The sequence below is a fragment of the Phalaenopsis equestris genome, unplaced genomic scaffold (genome assembly GCF_001263595.1).
Source record: "Phalaenopsis equestris unplaced genomic scaffold, ASM126359v1 Scaffold000224, whole genome shotgun sequence".
Taxonomy (NCBI): Eukaryota; Viridiplantae; Streptophyta; class Magnoliopsida; order Asparagales; family Orchidaceae; genus Phalaenopsis; species Phalaenopsis equestris.
In genome coordinates, this window is record NW_018164666.1 from 2,732,373 (window position 1) to 2,751,447 (window position 19,075).

Here is a 19,075-nt window from a genome sequence, read left to right on the forward strand (position 1 = left end):
CTCAAGGCGGGGGGAGAGAGCTTGAAGCTTTGAGAATGAGCTGAAGTCCAACATTGTTTATGCCACCGCCGACCACCAGTCATCGATCGTCTCCGATCACCAGACGTCGATCGTCGCCGAACATGACTCATCTGCCTTCACCGATCCGCATCGGCCATCGCTTACATCTTACGACAAGTGCATCTGTGCGCCGACTTTGTAGCTTGGAAGATTTTGTAACCCTTTTTCGGGTGTGGGACAAAGAATCATACTTATAATCTTCAGTTTATAGTGAATCTCTTCTGCCTGGCTATACCTCATAGTTTTTCACGTAAAAATTTTAGATATTTCTACTTATTATTTCTTTTATTTTAGTATATGTTGAGTTTTCATATAATACTAAAATGATAATTTTTTATTTAATCATCACAAATATTCTAGCATTTTTCTAGACTAGTAAAAAATATGCCAAAAAAATATAAAAACATTTTTTTTTTTTTAGCTTCAAGGAAAACCTTGAACGAAGAGTCTATCACCAATTCATGGACCCGATTTTCCTTTGGCAACTCAAATATTTAGCTCCCAATGCTGAAGCTTCCTCTTTCGTTACCTCATTAATTGCTGCGGTAAAGCGAGGAGCTTCAAAGGAGAAATAAGAGGAGAAGCAGAGAGAGCTATAGCCTTGCTTATTTTCAGCCTTTCCCTATTTGGTTGCGTTCCGTTTACCGTAAAGATTCCTTTGTCTTAAACCCTTTCCATCTCTGTTCTTTGCTAACTGATCGCCTTCTCTCCCCATTATGTTTCCTTCCAAACCCTACTGCCATAGTCTTCCTCTTTTTCTTTGAGGCACTGCCTTTAGTGCCCTGTATCTGGATTTAGAAAGTTGGCTTCTCTCCCAATCATTTTGCTTAAAGCTATGATCTTTTGCTTCAGTTCAAATCCATGGGAGGAAAAAGGAGTTAGCTTGGAGGATCTGGTCCAGTAGTTTTTAATTGGGCCACAAGGATTTGGTTTGCCCATACCTTTGCTGCCCTACAACTGGTTCCAGCTTCTAGTTTAAGGTATTGTTAAAGATGAGCGTTGAGGAGAAAATAGGGATCATAGGGGGAGACGAAGTTCCTGGAGAGAAGTTCCCCATTGGAATGCGCGTGCTTGCTGTGGATGATGATCCTATCTGCCTGAAGGTGTTGGAGACTCTGTTGATTCGCTGCCAATACAATGGTTGGGATACTATTTTTTTGCTTTTCAGAAGATTAGTTTTGGTTTTATGTTATCTTTTACCTGAAAATTTGAATCTTTGATGCTTCCATCATTTTTTGGTCCTTTTTCTTATATTCCAAGTTTCTGATCTTTATGATTTTTGGAGAGAAATTTTGTATCTGAATTTTTTTCTTTCAAAATCAGCTTGTCAATTTGTATCTTTATTTCATTTCAGTTACAACGACAAATCAGGCAATCAAGGCCCTAAACATGTTGAGGGAGAATAAAGCCAAGTTTGATCTGGTTATCAGCGATGTTCATATGCCAGACATGGATGGATTTAAGCTTTTGGAGTTGGTGGGCCTTGAAATGGACCTTCCTGTAATTAGTGAGTCAGATTTTCTGTTTTTTTTTTAATTTCATTTTTTACTTGCTTCTATCTCTGTTTTGAGATAATTTTGGTTTGCATAGAAGAACATTTTGATATCAGGTAACATCAAGAAGTTAACTTTCAACTAGAATCAATTAAAACTCATATACAAAGTGAAAGATTCTGCCAAAATTACCAGTTGTGTAAGCCATTTTATACATATTTAGCTGCTTTATGATTGAAAATGAGCAAAAGTATAATTGAGTTCAATTTAACTTAGATATCATAAGAAATTCACTGATCCAAGAAATCTTTTAAATTTAGTGCTGTCTGCAAACGGGGAAACTAAAGCCGTCATGAAAGGGATAGCTCATGGGGCTTGTGATTATCTACTCAAACCCGTTCGGATTGAAGAACTTAAAAATATTTGGCAGCATGTTGTGAGGAGGAAAAATTTTGATCAGATAGAACGTTCCGGTCTTAATATTGGCAAGGACTATGAGAAGGTCCAAGCTGCAAATTCCGAAGTTATGAAAGGTTTTGATGCAAATAGACCTATGGATTCTAACACAAAATTTAATAAGAAGAGGAAGGACTCGAACGTTGAGGATGAAGACGACTATGAAGAAGGCACTCATGAAACCGAAGACCCGTCATGCCACAAGAAGCCGAGGGTTGTTTGGTCTGTTGAGCTTCATCGCAAATTTGTTGCTGCTGTCAACCAATTAGGAGTTGATAGTAAGAGATTTTACATCATTAATTACAAGATAAACTTTTTTTTTTCCTGCTTTAGGTCTATATGATGCTAGTATATTTTCACTTAAATTAAAATAAAGTGCCAAAATTGTCTACCAATCGTTTTCGTGGGATCATATTAATCCCAGATTCTATAAAAATATCAAATTAGTCCACAAACTCTTTTAACTTGGGGCTGAAATAGTTCTCCGGGGGACTATTTCAGGCCATACTAAAAAAAGTGCATGGACTAAATTTGTACTTTTATAGCTCTGTGACTCAAATGACCACCTTGCAAAAAAGTCAAAGGGCTATTTTGACAGTTTTCTTCATTATTAAATATATTCTTTTTTATCATGTAAATGATGTTTATCATGCTTGATGCAGAGGCTGTTCCTAAGAGGATTTTGGATATTATGAATGTTGATAAGCTCACAAGAGAGAATGTTGCAAGCCATTTACAGGCATGTGTTAACAACTTTTCATTTTTTTTCTATTTTTAGCCTCATGATTTGTTTATCAAATTTAAATTATCCAATTGTTTTCCTAGAACATCAAAATCATTTTTTCATATGATGCATGATTCCTATCTTGTAGCAATGTGCAATCTTCCATGAGTTGCGGTCGACATTTTTCGTAATAAATCTTAAACTTGATATATATATATATATATATATATATATATATATATATAATTCTCCTATGACATTACAACACATGATATAATTGAACCAAGTTTTTGTTTTACTATTTATATCATCATATATATTCCCATTATTGTATAATACTAATCTGTGACACCTTTTGTATTACTTCATCCTCAACCATGAGTTAATTCACATCCATTGAAGTTGTTTACCATTTTTTTTCACTAATTCGAAGCCGCTTACCCCCTCAACTTCCAGAAGTTATTCTCGTGAGATAATTTTGGTTATGAATTGATTTTATTTCCATCTAATTTATGTTTCTTGTCATCATTTCTGTTCTTCCTTTACAATATTTTCTTATTTTCTATATCAGTGTTGGATCCTAACTTGTCCTTTTGGGAGCACGCCCCGAGAGTCGGAATTGAAAGAGGCGAGAGAGTAAGAACATACGAACATTCCCCCCACTCGGAAAGGGAGGAGAGAGCTTACTTTTATTCCTCTTGGGACCGCCTATTTAAATGGATCTAATTAGTACAATTAAGGGAGGTGAAAATTGTTATGACAACCGCTCATAAATTGAATAAATGCATATAATTTGAATTAATGACCTTCATAATGTTGACAAAAATAACGATTTATTTAAAATGACTTATGAGCTTGAATGCTGTCGGCCGGCGAGCGACCGGTCGTGTCAGTCGATCGATCATAATATGTCTTTGCCAAGAGTGGGGAATCAGTTGGTGTGAATAAGGTCGACCGTCTTGACAAGAGGTCCAATCAGTTGGTTCTGCAAGACCTGTTACTTTGGTCGGGCGGTCGACTGATAGGTCGAACCATTTTGTTTAGCGAGTCGTGGCTCACTTGCTATTTTGCTCAAGTCTTACATGACCCGTGTCTTGTCTTTTTGGTCAGTCTGCTGCCTTGGTCGAATCTTCCCTCTTGCAAGGTCTTGGGTTGATCTTGTCGCTGCCTGTGCGAAGTATTCGATGAGACTTGCTGCCGGGACAATTTGCGCCTTACCCTTTGACGAGTTTCATCGCTAATCAGTAGGAGACTATCTCTCGAGCTTTTACCTTTTTCGGTTTTTGAGACGCTGATTCTCATGCTTGACTTTGAATTGTCACTCAATTGCTTACTCTGGAGGGAAACTTTGTATTCTCAGTCATTCGTAACCTTTGAGATTTGTCCTGGTATTTATGGTGTATATATGTTAGTTCTCCGAGTTTTCTTGCTACTTGATGACGACAACTGCCATAGGAATAGGGAAATTATTAGTTAATCGTGTTACGACAAGCAAAAAAGAACAAATTAATAATTAGTTTTGCCTTTATTTTCATGCCCTACGTTCCTTATAAATAAGGTCAGGAATTGGGCTATTCATTTGTTGGTGATTTTTTCTGGACTAGTGAGTAGGCATCGTGTCGGGCAATATGAGCAAAAAGATGGTCGACCGAAGCCTACTAGCCTAGGAAGGATATCGCTCCCCGCCCTTACATCTTGTTTCAAAAGCAAGGTGGTTAGAAGGGGGAATAGGAGAGAGACAGACGACCCTGAGCCGACCGATCAGGTTGCTTCTTCCAAGGGACCCGAAAAGTGGTCGCTGAAGAGGCTTCTCCAGACACTAGCGGATCCTGGCCTGAGTGAGATCAGGCTTACAGTGGACCAGTTGGCCCTGTCCACGGAGGTGGAGGCTGACGATCGCAGTAGCCCGAGAGCGGAGGTGGCTGCTGGCCCTTCGCCACTACCCCTGGAGGAAAGAAGAGGAGTCACTTTAGTGGGAGAGGAAGGTCTTCCAATGTCTGGGTCTGAGCTAGAGAGGCTCATGGGTATGTAAAGAATTTCTTTGGACTTTGGATGACATAGTAACTTGACATTCCTTTTAAATGCAAATGTATCGATCGGGATGGAGGATATCGAAGGTGGCGGGTCGTCGAGAGATGTGGTCGACTCGCTTCCTATCATTGCCGCTGGGCCCCTTAATGTGATTGCCCCTCATTTTCCGTCGATCAAAGAGGGCAGAAGCTCCCAACAGGAACAAACCGTATGCCGGAGACTCCCCCTGGGTCGGTGGCGTGCAGGGTGCAGGAGATGGCAGAGGTTCTGCACCAGACAGTTGAAAACCCTGCCGATCCATCCACGCCAGAGTGGATGGCGTCTTATGTGTGTCTGGAGGCCACCTTTCAACAACAGTTAGTTGTTATTGTTCGATTGGAGGGGGAAGTCGCGTCGCTCTAAGGTTCCATGAACGACGTTCGTGTCGTGATGAGAGCCATTCACGATTCGACAGTTCTGAGTCGATTCCATAACGAGGCTAGCTGAATGGAGCAGATTAGGATTGGTGGAGAGATGGTTTTCCAGAGGTTGCTTAAGAAGGGTATGCTCCGTCGGAAGCCACGAAGGACCCTTTTATTAAACACTTTGTCTGAAACCTATAATAATGTTATTTGTAATAAAATAATATTTTAGAGGAATTTGAAATGACATGTGGTGTGCTACTCATCTTTATAAGACCCTTCATTATGCGTGCATGCCCTATAAATAGGAGTAGAGATTGCTCTTTTCAATTTTTGCATTATGCTCTCTGAGTTTTCTGATCTTTTCTCCTCTATCTTTCGTTCTTTTTGTTCGACTGCAATGACTCCAAAGTTTTTTCCGGTTCTCTTCGGTACCATGTGGGCGAACGATTCCTCCTTTCTTACGGACCGAGAGGTGGAGAGCCTTCAGGAGCGTTATGTTTCGGTTACCCATATTACCCTTCTCAGGATGCCAGCCGCGGGGCGCTCGACGTACCCTTGTTAGCCCCGAGCTGGTGTTCTATCAGGATCAATTTAGGTACGACCTCTGGTAGCCCCCCTATGGTCGAAGCTCACGAGTGTGCTTACCAAATACGGTGTCATTCCAGCCTAAATTCTTCGGAACCCCGTTGCAACCATCATGAATTCGTTATATTTCGTTGCCGTTTTAGAATCCCTTGTATGATCGACATTTTCAGCCACTACTCCTTAAGGTTGACAAAGAGGGTTTGTCATGTTTTCGCTTGGGCGAAACCTTCATTTGCTCGGTATAAAAAATAAGATCGAGGACTAGCGAAAAAAATTCTTGGTTGACTTTATGTCCAGTGACTAGGAGATTGTCACTTGCCCGCGGGAGGTGGTCAGCAGTAAGCCGAGGGCCTTACCGGTTGATCTGGAGTACGTCCAGGAGGTGTTGGAAGAGAGTCCAATGTTAGTCCCTTAGTGTACTGTGGAAAGGGTGGTGGATCGAGTGATGGAAGGAAAGATGACCCCAGACGATTGGAGCGTTTTGGAAAGAACGAGGCCGCTAGAGCGAAAGCAACAAAGGAAAAGCAATGGTGGAAGTTGAAGGTTGATTCTTTCCGTCAGACCTTAATGACAGGTACCACTCTTGATGTCGCGCGCCCTAGTATCGGGCGATTTATAACTTCCGTTTATGGGACAACGATCGTCGTTCAAGACATGGTGACCAATGAGTTAACCATAATTGCACAATCTCATTCGGTTATTGCAAGGCGAAGGAGCGAGAATGGGCTCCAAGGAGGCTCAAAGGGGGGACACAGCTTAAGGTCCTTGCTCCGTTGCGCGAGATGAACCGATCTTCGCTTCTCCGTTGAACATCCGACTCGATGCCACTTACTTGGCTTTGGTTGAGAGGGCTAGGGCAGTCGAGCCTCTCGTTAGTTCGGTCGGTTGCACTTCAGAGGGTTCTTCTTATTCTAGTTCTGAATCTTCACCGTCTTCGGAGGTGGAAACCGTCCCTCGAGAAGGGAAAAAATCGGTGGAGAGTGCTGACGTTCTGGCCCTTCGTTCGTTGGAGAGGAAGCATGTGGACCCTGATTGGCGTTTGCCAGAAGGGGGTGAAGGATGGCTATGGAAGAGTGTTGACGAACGGTTCAACTTTTTTGGATGTTTTGAAAGACTGGCTTCCCTTGTCGACCGACACCCAACAAATGCCGTCTCTCTTGGCAGAAATGACTTGGTCTTTGGCGTTTCAGGCGGAGCTCAATGGACTCTCTTATGAGAAACTTCTCGAGCGCGTCTCTCGATTGCACCTGGAGGGGAGCTAGGCTTCTCACTCCTCGGGACTTGCTTTTCTGAAAAAGGCAAATTCCTTGTGGACAACCAAGGAGAGCCTGTTAAAGTCCCAAGAAGAAGTTGCCCGCCTTGTTAGTGATCTCAAGAAGGCTTGCGACGACCGAGACTTTGCCAGGTTGAAGCAACAACAAGCCAAACAAAAGGAGGAGCAGTTGAAGAAGGAGGTCGCCGAACTTAAAGGGAGATTGGAGTCGATCGTTCTCTGAGAGGAGTTTGCTGAACAACTTAGGCTAGTGATCAAGTATGCTACCCAATGTTACGCCCATGGTTTGGTCGAACCGAAGTTTTCTGACCCATTCGAGTTCAATGCCTTGATCCCCAATCATTTTGCTAATGTCTCGGAGGAGGGTGATGGCTCAGGTAGTAGGAGCGAATCTCCCGGTGGCCATAGCGAAGACCAATTGGCTACTCGACAGTTTTTTTTTTACTTGAAAGCTTGTTGGCATTATACAAGAATATTTGTAATTTTTTCCTTGCAATAATTAGAAGAAACTTTTTGCCTTTCCTAAAAAGAAAAAAAATTTGTTTTACCTGGGCCAACCCATGGATTCTGAGAAATCGATTAATCACAATACTTCGATCGGTTTAACTTTTGTTTATTCCTTCGTTTGCGCTGTCGTCTTTTTGAGTGGGTCTCAATCACGATCAATCTTTTTTTCTGGCACGGATCTTGTTGTTAACTGAGAGAGTGATGAACATGGTTTTTGGTGGCAACTTTCACTCCCTTTTTGTCGATCTTGTTGCTAATAAAGAGAGAACTGCCCCTAGACAGCCTACTGTACAGACTCCACATCGGCCCGCGACCGGAAGGTGTCAAGTTTGATCGACTATACTGTGTCTGATCGTCCATCATCTAGGGGGATTGGTTGTGCTATCAATTTTTCCAAAATTGCGGGGTCTCTTTACAATGTCATGCGGTCGCTTTTCTGGACCTCCTTGGGACTTACCCTAGAATTGCGGGGTCTCTTTACAATGACTTTATCCCTTCATCAGCCGCCAGGCACAGATGTTGTCGTTGCCCAAGGGGGTGTCCACTTAGGACATGTAGGGGGACCATGTACCTGTCTCGCAGATCTTGTCACTAGTGAGCAGGAAAAAATGCCCCGAGCGTCCCGACCCGTGTGACTTTTTGGGGACAGTCCTGACCGAGAGATGGCTTAGCTTTTTGATCGTCTTGCGGTCTTCGATTGCTCGCATTTAGCGTTTGGCCTCCATTATTTCCCTGAGTTTATCGGGCAAGGCTTGAGATATACCTGGTTGGGCTCAGTTTCCGAGTATCGAGAATGGGCTCATTGAACTAATGCCTTTTCTGGGTAAGGGGTGCTTTAAAAGCCTGTTTGCGATGACATCTCTTTTCTTTTTCGAGAAATCAACCGTCGAGACGTCCCTTCAATGTGCAGAGCTATCATCGTTAAGTTGGTCTTTTGCATGTTTTTTTGTGGATTGGCCCCACTTCAAGTCATTAATCCTCACCACTATATAAAGGGGAGGAAGTTTTTTATCTCCTCACCTTTTCATCATGTGCATTGGCTTTGCAAAAATTTGGTGAGGTTGGCCGGTTCGTCGCTCGGTCAGAAGTGGGGGTGATCTTCAGTCGATGGGCGCCGAAGGACCTTCGAGACCCATGCCTCTTTAAATTCTTTTTTCTTTGAGTTGTGTGTCTACGGGAGGGATTTTTTTCTTCCCCCGAGTCGAGGTAGACCCCCGACTAGAAATTCTTCCCGCGGATAGAGGTAGTAGTGGACTTTCGGGAATGGTGGAGGTGAGGCCACTTCCCTGGGAGGTCGATACGTCCGTTCGACCGTTGCCGCCAAATGTAGGAAGTTTTTGGATCCTTGGATCCTAGTGGTCTAGGGGTAGAGCATGAGCGACAACGGTTTCTCCTCTCGTTGTCTCGAACTGCTCCTCATCGCGGGAGAAGTTCAGAAGAGAGTGAGAGTTCGAGCGAGGGCCCCTAACCTTTTTTGTTTCGGCTACGTTCTGCTTCAGATCCGTACTTGAGAAGTAGCTAGATGCAAAAGAGGTTGGGATGGGGCCGAGCGACGAGAACGTGGAACAAAGCCGAAATTCTTGGGGGGAAGAAGCCGGCAGACTTAAAACAAAGTTTCGGGCTGTGGATGAACCTTCGCGGCAAATGTGATGATCCTTGGATGAAGCATTCGTACAACATATTCCCAGGGAGGGTCACGTTCGCCCAACAGTGTGTTGCCTAGATAGATGAACTTTTAGTATTCTTCTCTCGCTGGTCGCGACGGTCGAGCTTTTTTCTCTTCTTCCCAACGGTGGTTGTCAAGATTTTTGCTCCAGGGGATGTTGGATCCTAACTTGTCCTTTTTGCGAGCACACCCTGAGAGTCAGAATTGAAAGAGACAAGAGAGAGCGAGAGAGTAAGAAGACACAAAAATTCCCCCCACTCGAAAGGAGAGGAGAGAGCCTGCTTTTATTCCGCTTAGGACCGCCTATTCAAATAAATCTAATTAGTACAATTAAGGGTGGTGGGAACCGTTATGGCAACCGCACCTAAGTAGAATAAACACCTATAATTTGAATTATTGACTATCATAATGTTGATAAAAGTAACGATTTACAATGACTTATGAGCTTGAATGTTGTCGGCCGGCGGGCGACCGATTGTGTCGGTCGACCGACCAAAATCTGTCTCTACCAAGAGAGGTAATCAGTTGGTGTAAATAAGGCCGACCATCTTGACAAGAGGTCTGGCCGTTTGGTTCAACTAAACCGGACTCTTTGGTCGGGCAAATGACTGATGGGTTGACCCGTTTCATTTGGCAAGCCATGGTTCACTTGCTGTTTGACTCCAGTTTTACAGAGTCTGTGTCTTGTATGTCTGATCGGTTTACTACCCTGGTCAGATCTTGCATCTCACAAGGTCTTGAGGGGATCTTGTCGCTGCCTGTTTGAAGTATTCGACGAGATTTGCTGTCGGGATGATTTGCGCCTTACCCTTTGGTGGATCTTAACGCTACTGAGTAAGAGACCATCTCCGGAACTTTGACCTATTCTGGGTTTAGAGGCATGGATTCTCATGCTTGGCATTGAATTGTCGGTCATTCGCTTACTCTGGAGGGAAACTTCGTATTCTTAGCTGTTCGTTATCTTTGAGATTCATGCTTGTAGTTCATGTGTATACAATCAGTAAAATATTCTAATCTCTCACTTCGATGTTTCTTATTGCAGAAATACAGACTCTACCTTAAAAGACTAAGTGCAGTGACCACCCAGCAAGCTAACATGGCTTCATCTTTAGGAGGAAGAGATATGTCTTTTGTGCATATGGGTTCATTTAATAATTTCGGGACATCCCAAGCGTTGACAACTTTCCAACCAATTGGAGTGTCAAATAGAACGGACCCAAACTTATTAGGCCCACCCAGGGTCGCTCTTGGAATGGTTCAACTCGGTCGAACACAGAACAACACGAACAATCCTGTGAATGATATCTCTAAGTTTCAGAACATATCCGTACCCATAAACCAATGTGAAAATTTGTTTGAGGGCATCCCAAGATCATTGGAGCTCGACCGTCTTCAACAACAACCAAAAAGAATAAATGAATCGAATAATCGCTTGCAAGGTGCTTTCTCTGATGCCTCTAACAGCAATTTCATCAGCTCGACGAACAATTCTTTGTTATTGCAAGGTAATCAATCTCCAGTTTCCATACCATCTTGTGTAGCTAATCGACATGAGATGAGCCCTGTCATATCTGCTCGTTTTCTGGATCTCGGTAAACGCAATGAATCATGGCAAAATGCTCCATCTTTGAACACGTATAGTGGTGACAGTTTGTTGGCCGGAACCCCCTATAGTAATGATAGTTTGACTTCGAGCAACACGAGAGCTACCCTTGCTTCGACAGTCCTGCAGATTCCTGGAAATCCTTCGAATATTTCTTCGGACAACTTAGTGGTGCCAGTTCAGAGATCTTTAGTTGGACAAGATGTGCAATGCCAAACCAGTTCAGGAATCACAGATCCAAAATTCTTGAGTTTCAAAAGTGTTGAGCAGAAATCAAATGATTCCAAACAGAGATGTACAGTTGAAACAAATATAGCTTTTAGTTCTTCATCCAACGCCACATTTACAAATCAAACTCTTCTGAATAATGTTGCTGAAAGTCAGGGGTTGAAAAATCAAAGTTTAAACAAAAAGTTTGATTTTAATTTGATGAACCAGCCCAGTTTTGATACTGCTTTCAACACACAATATGGCAAGACAGACAAATCAAATTTTTATAATGGGCTTACATTTAGTGAAGATAACTTGTTTGGGGTTTCGAAGATGCAGGGTGGGTTTGGTTCCAACGGTTGCAATTTTGATGATCTAATGAATGAGATGATCAAGTCGGTGAGATCTTATTTCTCCTTTGCTCAACTCTTTATTAACAATCTTATTATTATTTTTTCCTTCTGTGTAGATTTACTGATCATATTGTTAGGCGAGTTTACATACGTAGCACAATTCTTATGTATTTTCCTGTCACACCTAAACTTTTATATTTACATACATATGCATGGAAAGGTGTCTTTCACTTTTAAGAAGTGCTGACAGTGTTTTTTTTGATGTGATATTGGAGATTAGAGTGCAATGTGTGAATATGGAACTTTTGGTGTTAAGATATGTAAATACATAAGAATTGTGTCTATGTATGTTATTGGCTCTTTAAAAGAAGTTGATTCTGTAATTCATTTGCCACAATTTTCGTGAATAGTTTTTACATTTATGCAACAGCATGCAATAAACATTTTATTGTGTCTGAATTTACATGAATGGAACAGTCTATTCTGTTTGGCATTAATACTTAGTTGATTCTTTCTATTGAATAATTCTTACATTATGCCACCCTTGCAAAATTTTGTTATCACTTCATGTTCAACAAGCGTTAGAATGACTGAAATTCCATCCATTTGCTAGTTCATTTTGCAAATATTTTTTTGTCTTTTTTACCTCTTACGTGAAAAGAGGTCTTCTTTGCAAAAGATAACATTGTCAAGTCATTTCGGTTGTTGTGCATGGTAGATGCATAGCTTTTACTAAAACATTCTATATGACTAGTGTATTGAAATTGATTGTTTCCAGCATATTTATGCAACATTAATTAGATTAACACATAGTCTGTGCCATCATAAAAAAGGCTTGTCAAAGTGAAGATAAGTTCTTAATTTATCGTCGTCTAATCAGAAGGCAGAATCTACAAGACCAATTAGATATGGATTTAACTAATTATTTTCATATTTGATTTCGAAGCTATTGATGTCCCTTAAATAGCTAAACAACTATTTTATTGATACAATTGCATTTGCATGTCAAATTTTTGTTTGTATTCAATCTTGTCTTTGAGACTAACTGAATATAACATGTCCAGGGATCGATAATGTCAGTCTATCTACAACTTTTATTGAACATTTTAAGTTAATCACTATTGCATGTTCTTAGGCTTATCAAGTATTTATAATTATTTTATTACATAATACAGTACAAATTAATCAAACTAATCCGTATCACTTTTGAGTTAAAATCTATGTTAATGAATTGTATAACGTAGGTACTCGTGGTTTAGGCTCTATTAAGGAAAAAATGCAAGATGTTTTAGTAGAAACAACCACAACGGAAATAATTGTTCAGAAAATCTCTTCCATTCATTTCAGATTCGGGCTTATATAGAACTTTATAACATTTTATACAAATAAATCCCTAAAGTGATTCTATATGTCCTATTTACAAATTGGACCCTAAACTTAGAACAATTCTCAACGAAGACCACCATCTTTATTGTTGATGTTTAAACATGTGACGGTGTCGGTTTTTAGTTTCATATCGGTTAGTCGAAAATAATGCTAATGTAGCGATATCAAAAAGTTGACCCTCATGTCTCGGCTTTCGATTGTGTTGAAAATGAATTTGAACTTTGTGTATCGGACCCAACTTCGGTCTTCTTTTATTTCACTCTATCTATGTAATGACTTTCTATGTTGAATAAGTGAGGTTTTACTTTATATTCACTTTTGTTGATTGTTCATTATACTCAAAACATCTACAAACAATTTATATTTTTTATATCCCCTTCTACTATGAACTGTCTCAGCTCGACAGCTAATTGTTGATACTTGAATTGCAGGAGAGAGATGACATAGGATTCATCGTCGATGGAGAAATAAGCTCTGATCTCTTTTACTTGAGCACTGTTTTATGAAAAATTTTCATTTGTTTCCCATTTCTCTGCTGTATAGTCAGCCATTAGAGGATGGCTGCAAAGCTCTGAGCTCTTTGCTTGATATATTGGCTTTCTTAGACTTTTGTTCTAATTAGGCTTTGGCTTTCCGGAATGAAGCATGAATAGAAAGCTATCAAACCTCATCATGGAGTGTTAGTTTTTCATTTTTTTTTATATTTTTTCAGCCCAATGGTTGATGTTGTATTTAAATATTGATATTGGTGTTCAGTGAATGGATGAGATTGGGTGTTGAGGATTCTCAAAGAAGGATTTGGTTGCAAATTTGTTTTAGTATGTGGTTCTGCTTGTTGGCTTAATGACTGTTTTGGTAACTGTAAGAGCATTACATGAAATAATTGGGCTGAGCTAGTGGGGACAGGGGCCATCAGAGCCCACACTTTGCACCCATGGTTGTAGGTTGATTATTATTATTATTTTGATTGCATATATAAGCACAAAATATACATGTAGTTATGAATGCATAAGTATAAAATGTTAATAGATTAATGTTTTAGTATTGCACGAAGATCTGATATAAATATAAAATAAGTTTTCAAAGAGAAAAAATTGGAAATTTTAAATTGAAAATACTAGAGGGAAAAAACCCTTGGACATGACCTAATCTAATTTGGTTTATATTTTAAGTTATGAAGTCCCACCTTTTTTCTATGTGAAGAAGATGTGGTTACAAGAGTTCTATGAAGTTGCAAAAAATCAGATGACAATAGTCTTGAATGATAACTAGGCTAGCTATAATAGTCACAAAATAGTAGTTGGAGTGTAATAGCCTCTAAAGGTGATTGACAATGTCAATGGTCGCTAGCTTTAAGCTTCATTCAAGTGTGTGAACTTTGCTCTTAGTTTCTGTCTTTTTCTTATGTTGAAAATAAGGACAAATTTATAAAGTTTTAGGATAGCATTATGATAAATTCAGCCAGAATCCCAAAGCGCTCCATCATATAGTTTGCGTTGATTCTCTTAATTATGGATAAAGTTTTTTTTATTTTAGTGCATAATGACATCAGAATTGAATAATTTTTGTGCTCGTTTGATTCTTCTTATTGAGATGTTCGATTTGATTATAAGCATGCCAAGTTCGAAAATCATTTGAAATTTTAATTAATACTTCAAAATTTTAATTATACTTCAAGTGCTTGATATTGGCTTATTTGAATTTCGATTGAATCACTGTTAGTGTCATTAGATTTGTATTGTTGAGATATTTAGTTTGAAATAAAGTTGTTGAAATTGGTGCTTGAATAATCTTGAATTTAATTATGAATGTTTTTATTCAACATGCATCGAGATTCATGCTTAATCAAGCGAATATTTTGGTGACATATTAATCTCTAAATTTATTATCAATAATTATGGATAACTATAATGAATGGCCTCTTTTTTGGACTTCTCTCTTCTTAAAAGGAAATTATCACCATTTAGATTTTTGATAGTATGATTTTAAAATATAAGATTAACGACAAATTTTTCAAAGCCGAAATAAAGCTAATGATATGAAGATAAATATAAAGCCAAAGCATAGCATAACCAAAAAGAGAGCAACACCACAAAACCTCTAACTAATTAAAACCTCATTGAAGGATTATCATACTCATCCTCTGCAAGCTCAATAAAGTATCAACAAATTTAAGGATGCCTTAATGCTCTTAATAACAAACAAATTCTCATCAAGACAGTTTGAGGATCATACTCATACTCTCCAATAATTCTATAATCATTGTTAGCATTATTAGATTTCTATTTAGTTCTTCTAATTATTCTTCAATGTAGCATTGTTAAAGCCTTAATTGGATAGAAAAGAACAATCACGATCATCCTATGTGGCATAATCTTAAGAAAATAAATTATATATATATTCGGTTTTATATATATATATATATATATATATATATATAGTGGAGGATGTCCATCTTGGTTATGAAACTAATTTGAGCCAATAGCCACTTTGAAACATAACATATGACTGCAATATTAGTCTCAAATGAAATCAAGACACCTAATGCATCTGTCAATACAATCTACATTGGTGACTATAGTGGGATTATAAGCATTAAAATAGATGGATTGACACAACGGTTGAAGAGTCCTCAACAATCAATCCATTGCCTATACTATTATGATTAAATCTACTTTAATGATGAATTTTAATATTGTTTTTAAAATTTATCTTAAGCTAAACACAATACCTAAGTAATTCATTTTAGAAAAAAATTGAGTACATCCACACCATTATTATGGATTTACATATCTAACATCTATATATAGTTTGATATTTATATTTATAGCTCATTGATATTAAACATCTATGAAAAAAAAAAAATGTGTATTTCACTTTTAAAAGGCTAGCAGCTGTGATATTATGTTACGTGATGACAAAGATTTGTGCATGTATGAAACTATAAAGATTTAGGGTTTAGGGAGATATGAAAATATATATAAATAGTGTGGCATGCATGTGAATGCTCCAATATATGTATCCTCAAGGATTAATCCTTGCCAAATAATAAGTGTTTACTTATAGAATTAAGTGCAACATACTAAACTCTTTGTATTTATTATTTTGGAATAAAGACTATTATATCATGAATCAAATTCATGATCATAAGCACCATAACTTTCTCTTTTAACCAATGTGCCTCAAGTCCTTTCACAATTAAACCTCTTGTTGAGAAATTATGGCAAATAAACGTAAGAATCAAAAACCAAACAATCAAGATCAAATACAGAGTTTTAATGAGGTTTGACAAGATGCCACGTCTTCGAGAGCAAATAGCGGTGGCTGCTTTTTCGGTTTCACGAAAAATAGTACATATCCCTTAGGATTACAAATACAAAATACATACATATCGTACACTAGGGTTATATATATATATATATATATATATATATATAACCCTAGTGTACTATATGTAATTACAAAATTATCCTTGTACCGTAACCTTCCTTGATTAAATAGATTCTTCAGCTCTGTTCCGCTCGCAAGCTCCGCTCCACTGGCACATTTCACTCCACTCTAGCATCTGTCCCTTATGTAGTATATGAGTTATACCTAACACCTCTATTAACTCCTTTTCTACGTAATTGTTGAGTAGATATCCGAGATGATTGCCATTAATATAAAATTAACTTGAGCACTTCTAATAGATTAGGAGCCATCCAAGACAAAAAAAAAAAAAAAAAAAAAAAAAAAGGAAATTTTTGCACATATACCTTTATCCACCTAAATAATAATAATAATAAAATAAAGATTTGCATGCATAATGTACGTGCAGAGGGAATTACATTCCCCCCAACAGCATTAAATTCAGTATTATAAAAATATAGAGAAAACCATAGTAGGCTTTGCATAGTTTGAAAAGAATAGAAAAAAGTTGGAAAGGAACGGCTGCAAGTGAAGGGCGGCTTTGTTGCCCGGAAAGAAAGGGACCGGAGGACTGTAGACAAAGAGCATTCCTAGCTTGTAATAATCATGCCGGCCTAATGCAACCTTGAGCTTTCGTGTCATGCATGCAACCACGTAAATCGCATTATTATTTAAGGTCCAAAGTCAAAGCATAATACTTTCCTTTTCTTTTCTTTGGATGATAAGGAATAATTGGAGTTTGATTTTTTAATCAACTCAATTTTATTTGATTTTGTATAATTGGTTGAAAATGAATATGATTTTATTCAGTTGTGATGCGCTTGATGATAGTTTGATTGCGTTTGTATATACGTGTTGTGGGTTGCGTGTTACCATATTTGTGATGGTTGTTAAAGTTTTTATCTTTTTAGTAATGAACTATGTGTCGGTCGATCTTATTGACTATAATAGATTTTGGTATTGTTGTATGTGATATGGGAGCGTTAGTCAGTGTTTATATTGACGTTGGTAGTTAGATTTGTTGGAGCAAAAGAATGTCAATGTAAGTATCGATGATGACTAATGTCAGCCTTTTTGGCAATTATGGATGTCAGCGTTGGTGTGAAGAATGATGCTGGCATTGATGTTAATTTGAATGTTGACTTTATTTATAATGTTTTTTTATTTAAAATTTGAATTATATGATATTTTCTTAGCATTTTAGTGAGTTGTTATGTGACAACGAAACCTAAGGAAAATAGGATGAGTTGTTAAAGAGTGAAAGTTGGCACTAGTTATAAATCAAGAAAGGACAACACAAGGTGTGTTATGTTACATCACAGAATGCTCTAAAGTTAATTGACAATGGGCTAACTCACCTTCCAACTCATTTCCATTGTATTAGGAGCAATGTTGGCTGAGTAGGAAAAAATATTGCAATAGGAGCCTGAACACAATTGTGCGTTCGGACTCCAATGAAATTTTACCACGTGTAAAATGGTGAACCCATTGTAAAAAAGAGATAAAAGTGTATTTTGGCGTGTGACCCGGCCCCAACTAGCCCAAAAATTAGGAAAGAATATAGTGCACTGTTCAAAATCCAAACGCACTGTTCAAAATTTGGCTTATAGTTCAAAATCGAGCTCACTATTTCATTTCCCACAAAAAAAAAAACAAATGTTTTGTTGGTGGCTGGAAGGTTTTCTTGCAGTTCTCCAGTTAGTGTTAAGAAGATAAACCAGTGTTATTTGTGAACCACACGTTAAGTGAGAAATATTGAAGATGAGATATAAAAATAATAGTGAGAAATTTGAAATGGATGTGAGTTTTGCTGCATTTAAAATGTTGACATTAATTTTTGTTTGCTTGATTTTCCTTGTACTCTGAATCAATGGTATTATTTTACTTTTCCAGATTTTTTGTGATGATTTTGTGGTGTTATTGTAGAATTATTCTGTTAGCAATGTTCATTTGGTGGTATTTACTGTTATTGTTGATTATTTTTGGTATTGTGGTGATTTTGAGGTGACATTGTGATCTTATTTTGGTAGGATTGTTTTATTTTTCTGGTGGTATTGTAGTAGTTTGTAGTGTTATTAGACTGATATTCTGGCTGTATTGTGGTGAGAATGAGGTTGTATGTTGTTCAAATTGTGGTGGGATTGTGGAGGTATTGCGATGATTTAGTAGTGGTAGTGGTATTGTTCTAATATTTTGGTGATATTGTAGTAGTCTGTGACGTTATTGAAGTGGTATTGTGGTTGTATTGAGGTGTGATTGATGTTGTATTTTGTTCCTATTGTAGTGATTTTATGATGTTATTGTGATGATATTGTGGTTGTATTGTGATAAAATTGTGGTTGTATTGTGGTGTTATTGTGGTGGTATTTTTCTTGTATTGAGGTGGGATTAAGTTGTATTTTATTCATATTGTGTTGGTTTTGTAGTGTTTAAGTGATATTAATGTGGAGGTATTGTGATGGTTGGTGGTATTAAGTTAATTTTGTGGTGGTATAGTCCTATTATTCTAGTGGTATTGTAATAGTTTGTGATGTTATTAGAATAGTATTGCGGTTGTATTTATGTGGGATTGAGGTTGCATTTTATTCCATTCTCCTATTCTCATTTTTTTGAGTTGTGCAACATTAAAAACAATAATGAATCTCATTTTCCTTTAGCGGGACAATTAAAGTGGGAAGAGGGCTGCACAAACTTTTGCTTGAAATGATTAGCCACCTACTTAAAGTTAAGCCTAATCCTTCCTTTCTTTTATAGATTTATTTAGCGAGTGCAACCTTTTTGTGTGCAACAGTAGTAGGGGCAAGGCCAAATCTCAACTTCCCTAGGAATACTATTCATGCTGTAACTTATTGTTTAAATAGTTCTATTGAATATTCATAATTAATTAAATCTATGAAAGAAATGCGAGTAATATAT

General features: G+C 38.1%; 1 protein-coding gene across 1 annotated transcript; it reads left to right on the forward strand.

The window, feature by feature from the left end:
* The first annotated feature begins 553 nt into the window (after positions 1-553).
* Positions 554-13,560, forward strand: LOC110023566 (two-component response regulator ORR22-like). The gene is made up of 6 exons (XM_020723046.1): positions 554-1,200; positions 1,415-1,567; positions 1,874-2,287; positions 2,672-2,748; positions 10,242-11,411; positions 13,183-13,560. Exons 1-6 carry the CDS (start codon positions 1,053-1,055, stop codon positions 13,255-13,257), a joined length of 2,037 nt encoding a protein of 678 aa, XP_020578705.1. The 5' UTR covers positions 554-1,052; the 3' UTR covers positions 13,258-13,560.
* Positions 13,561-19,075: the final 5,515 nt, after the last annotated feature.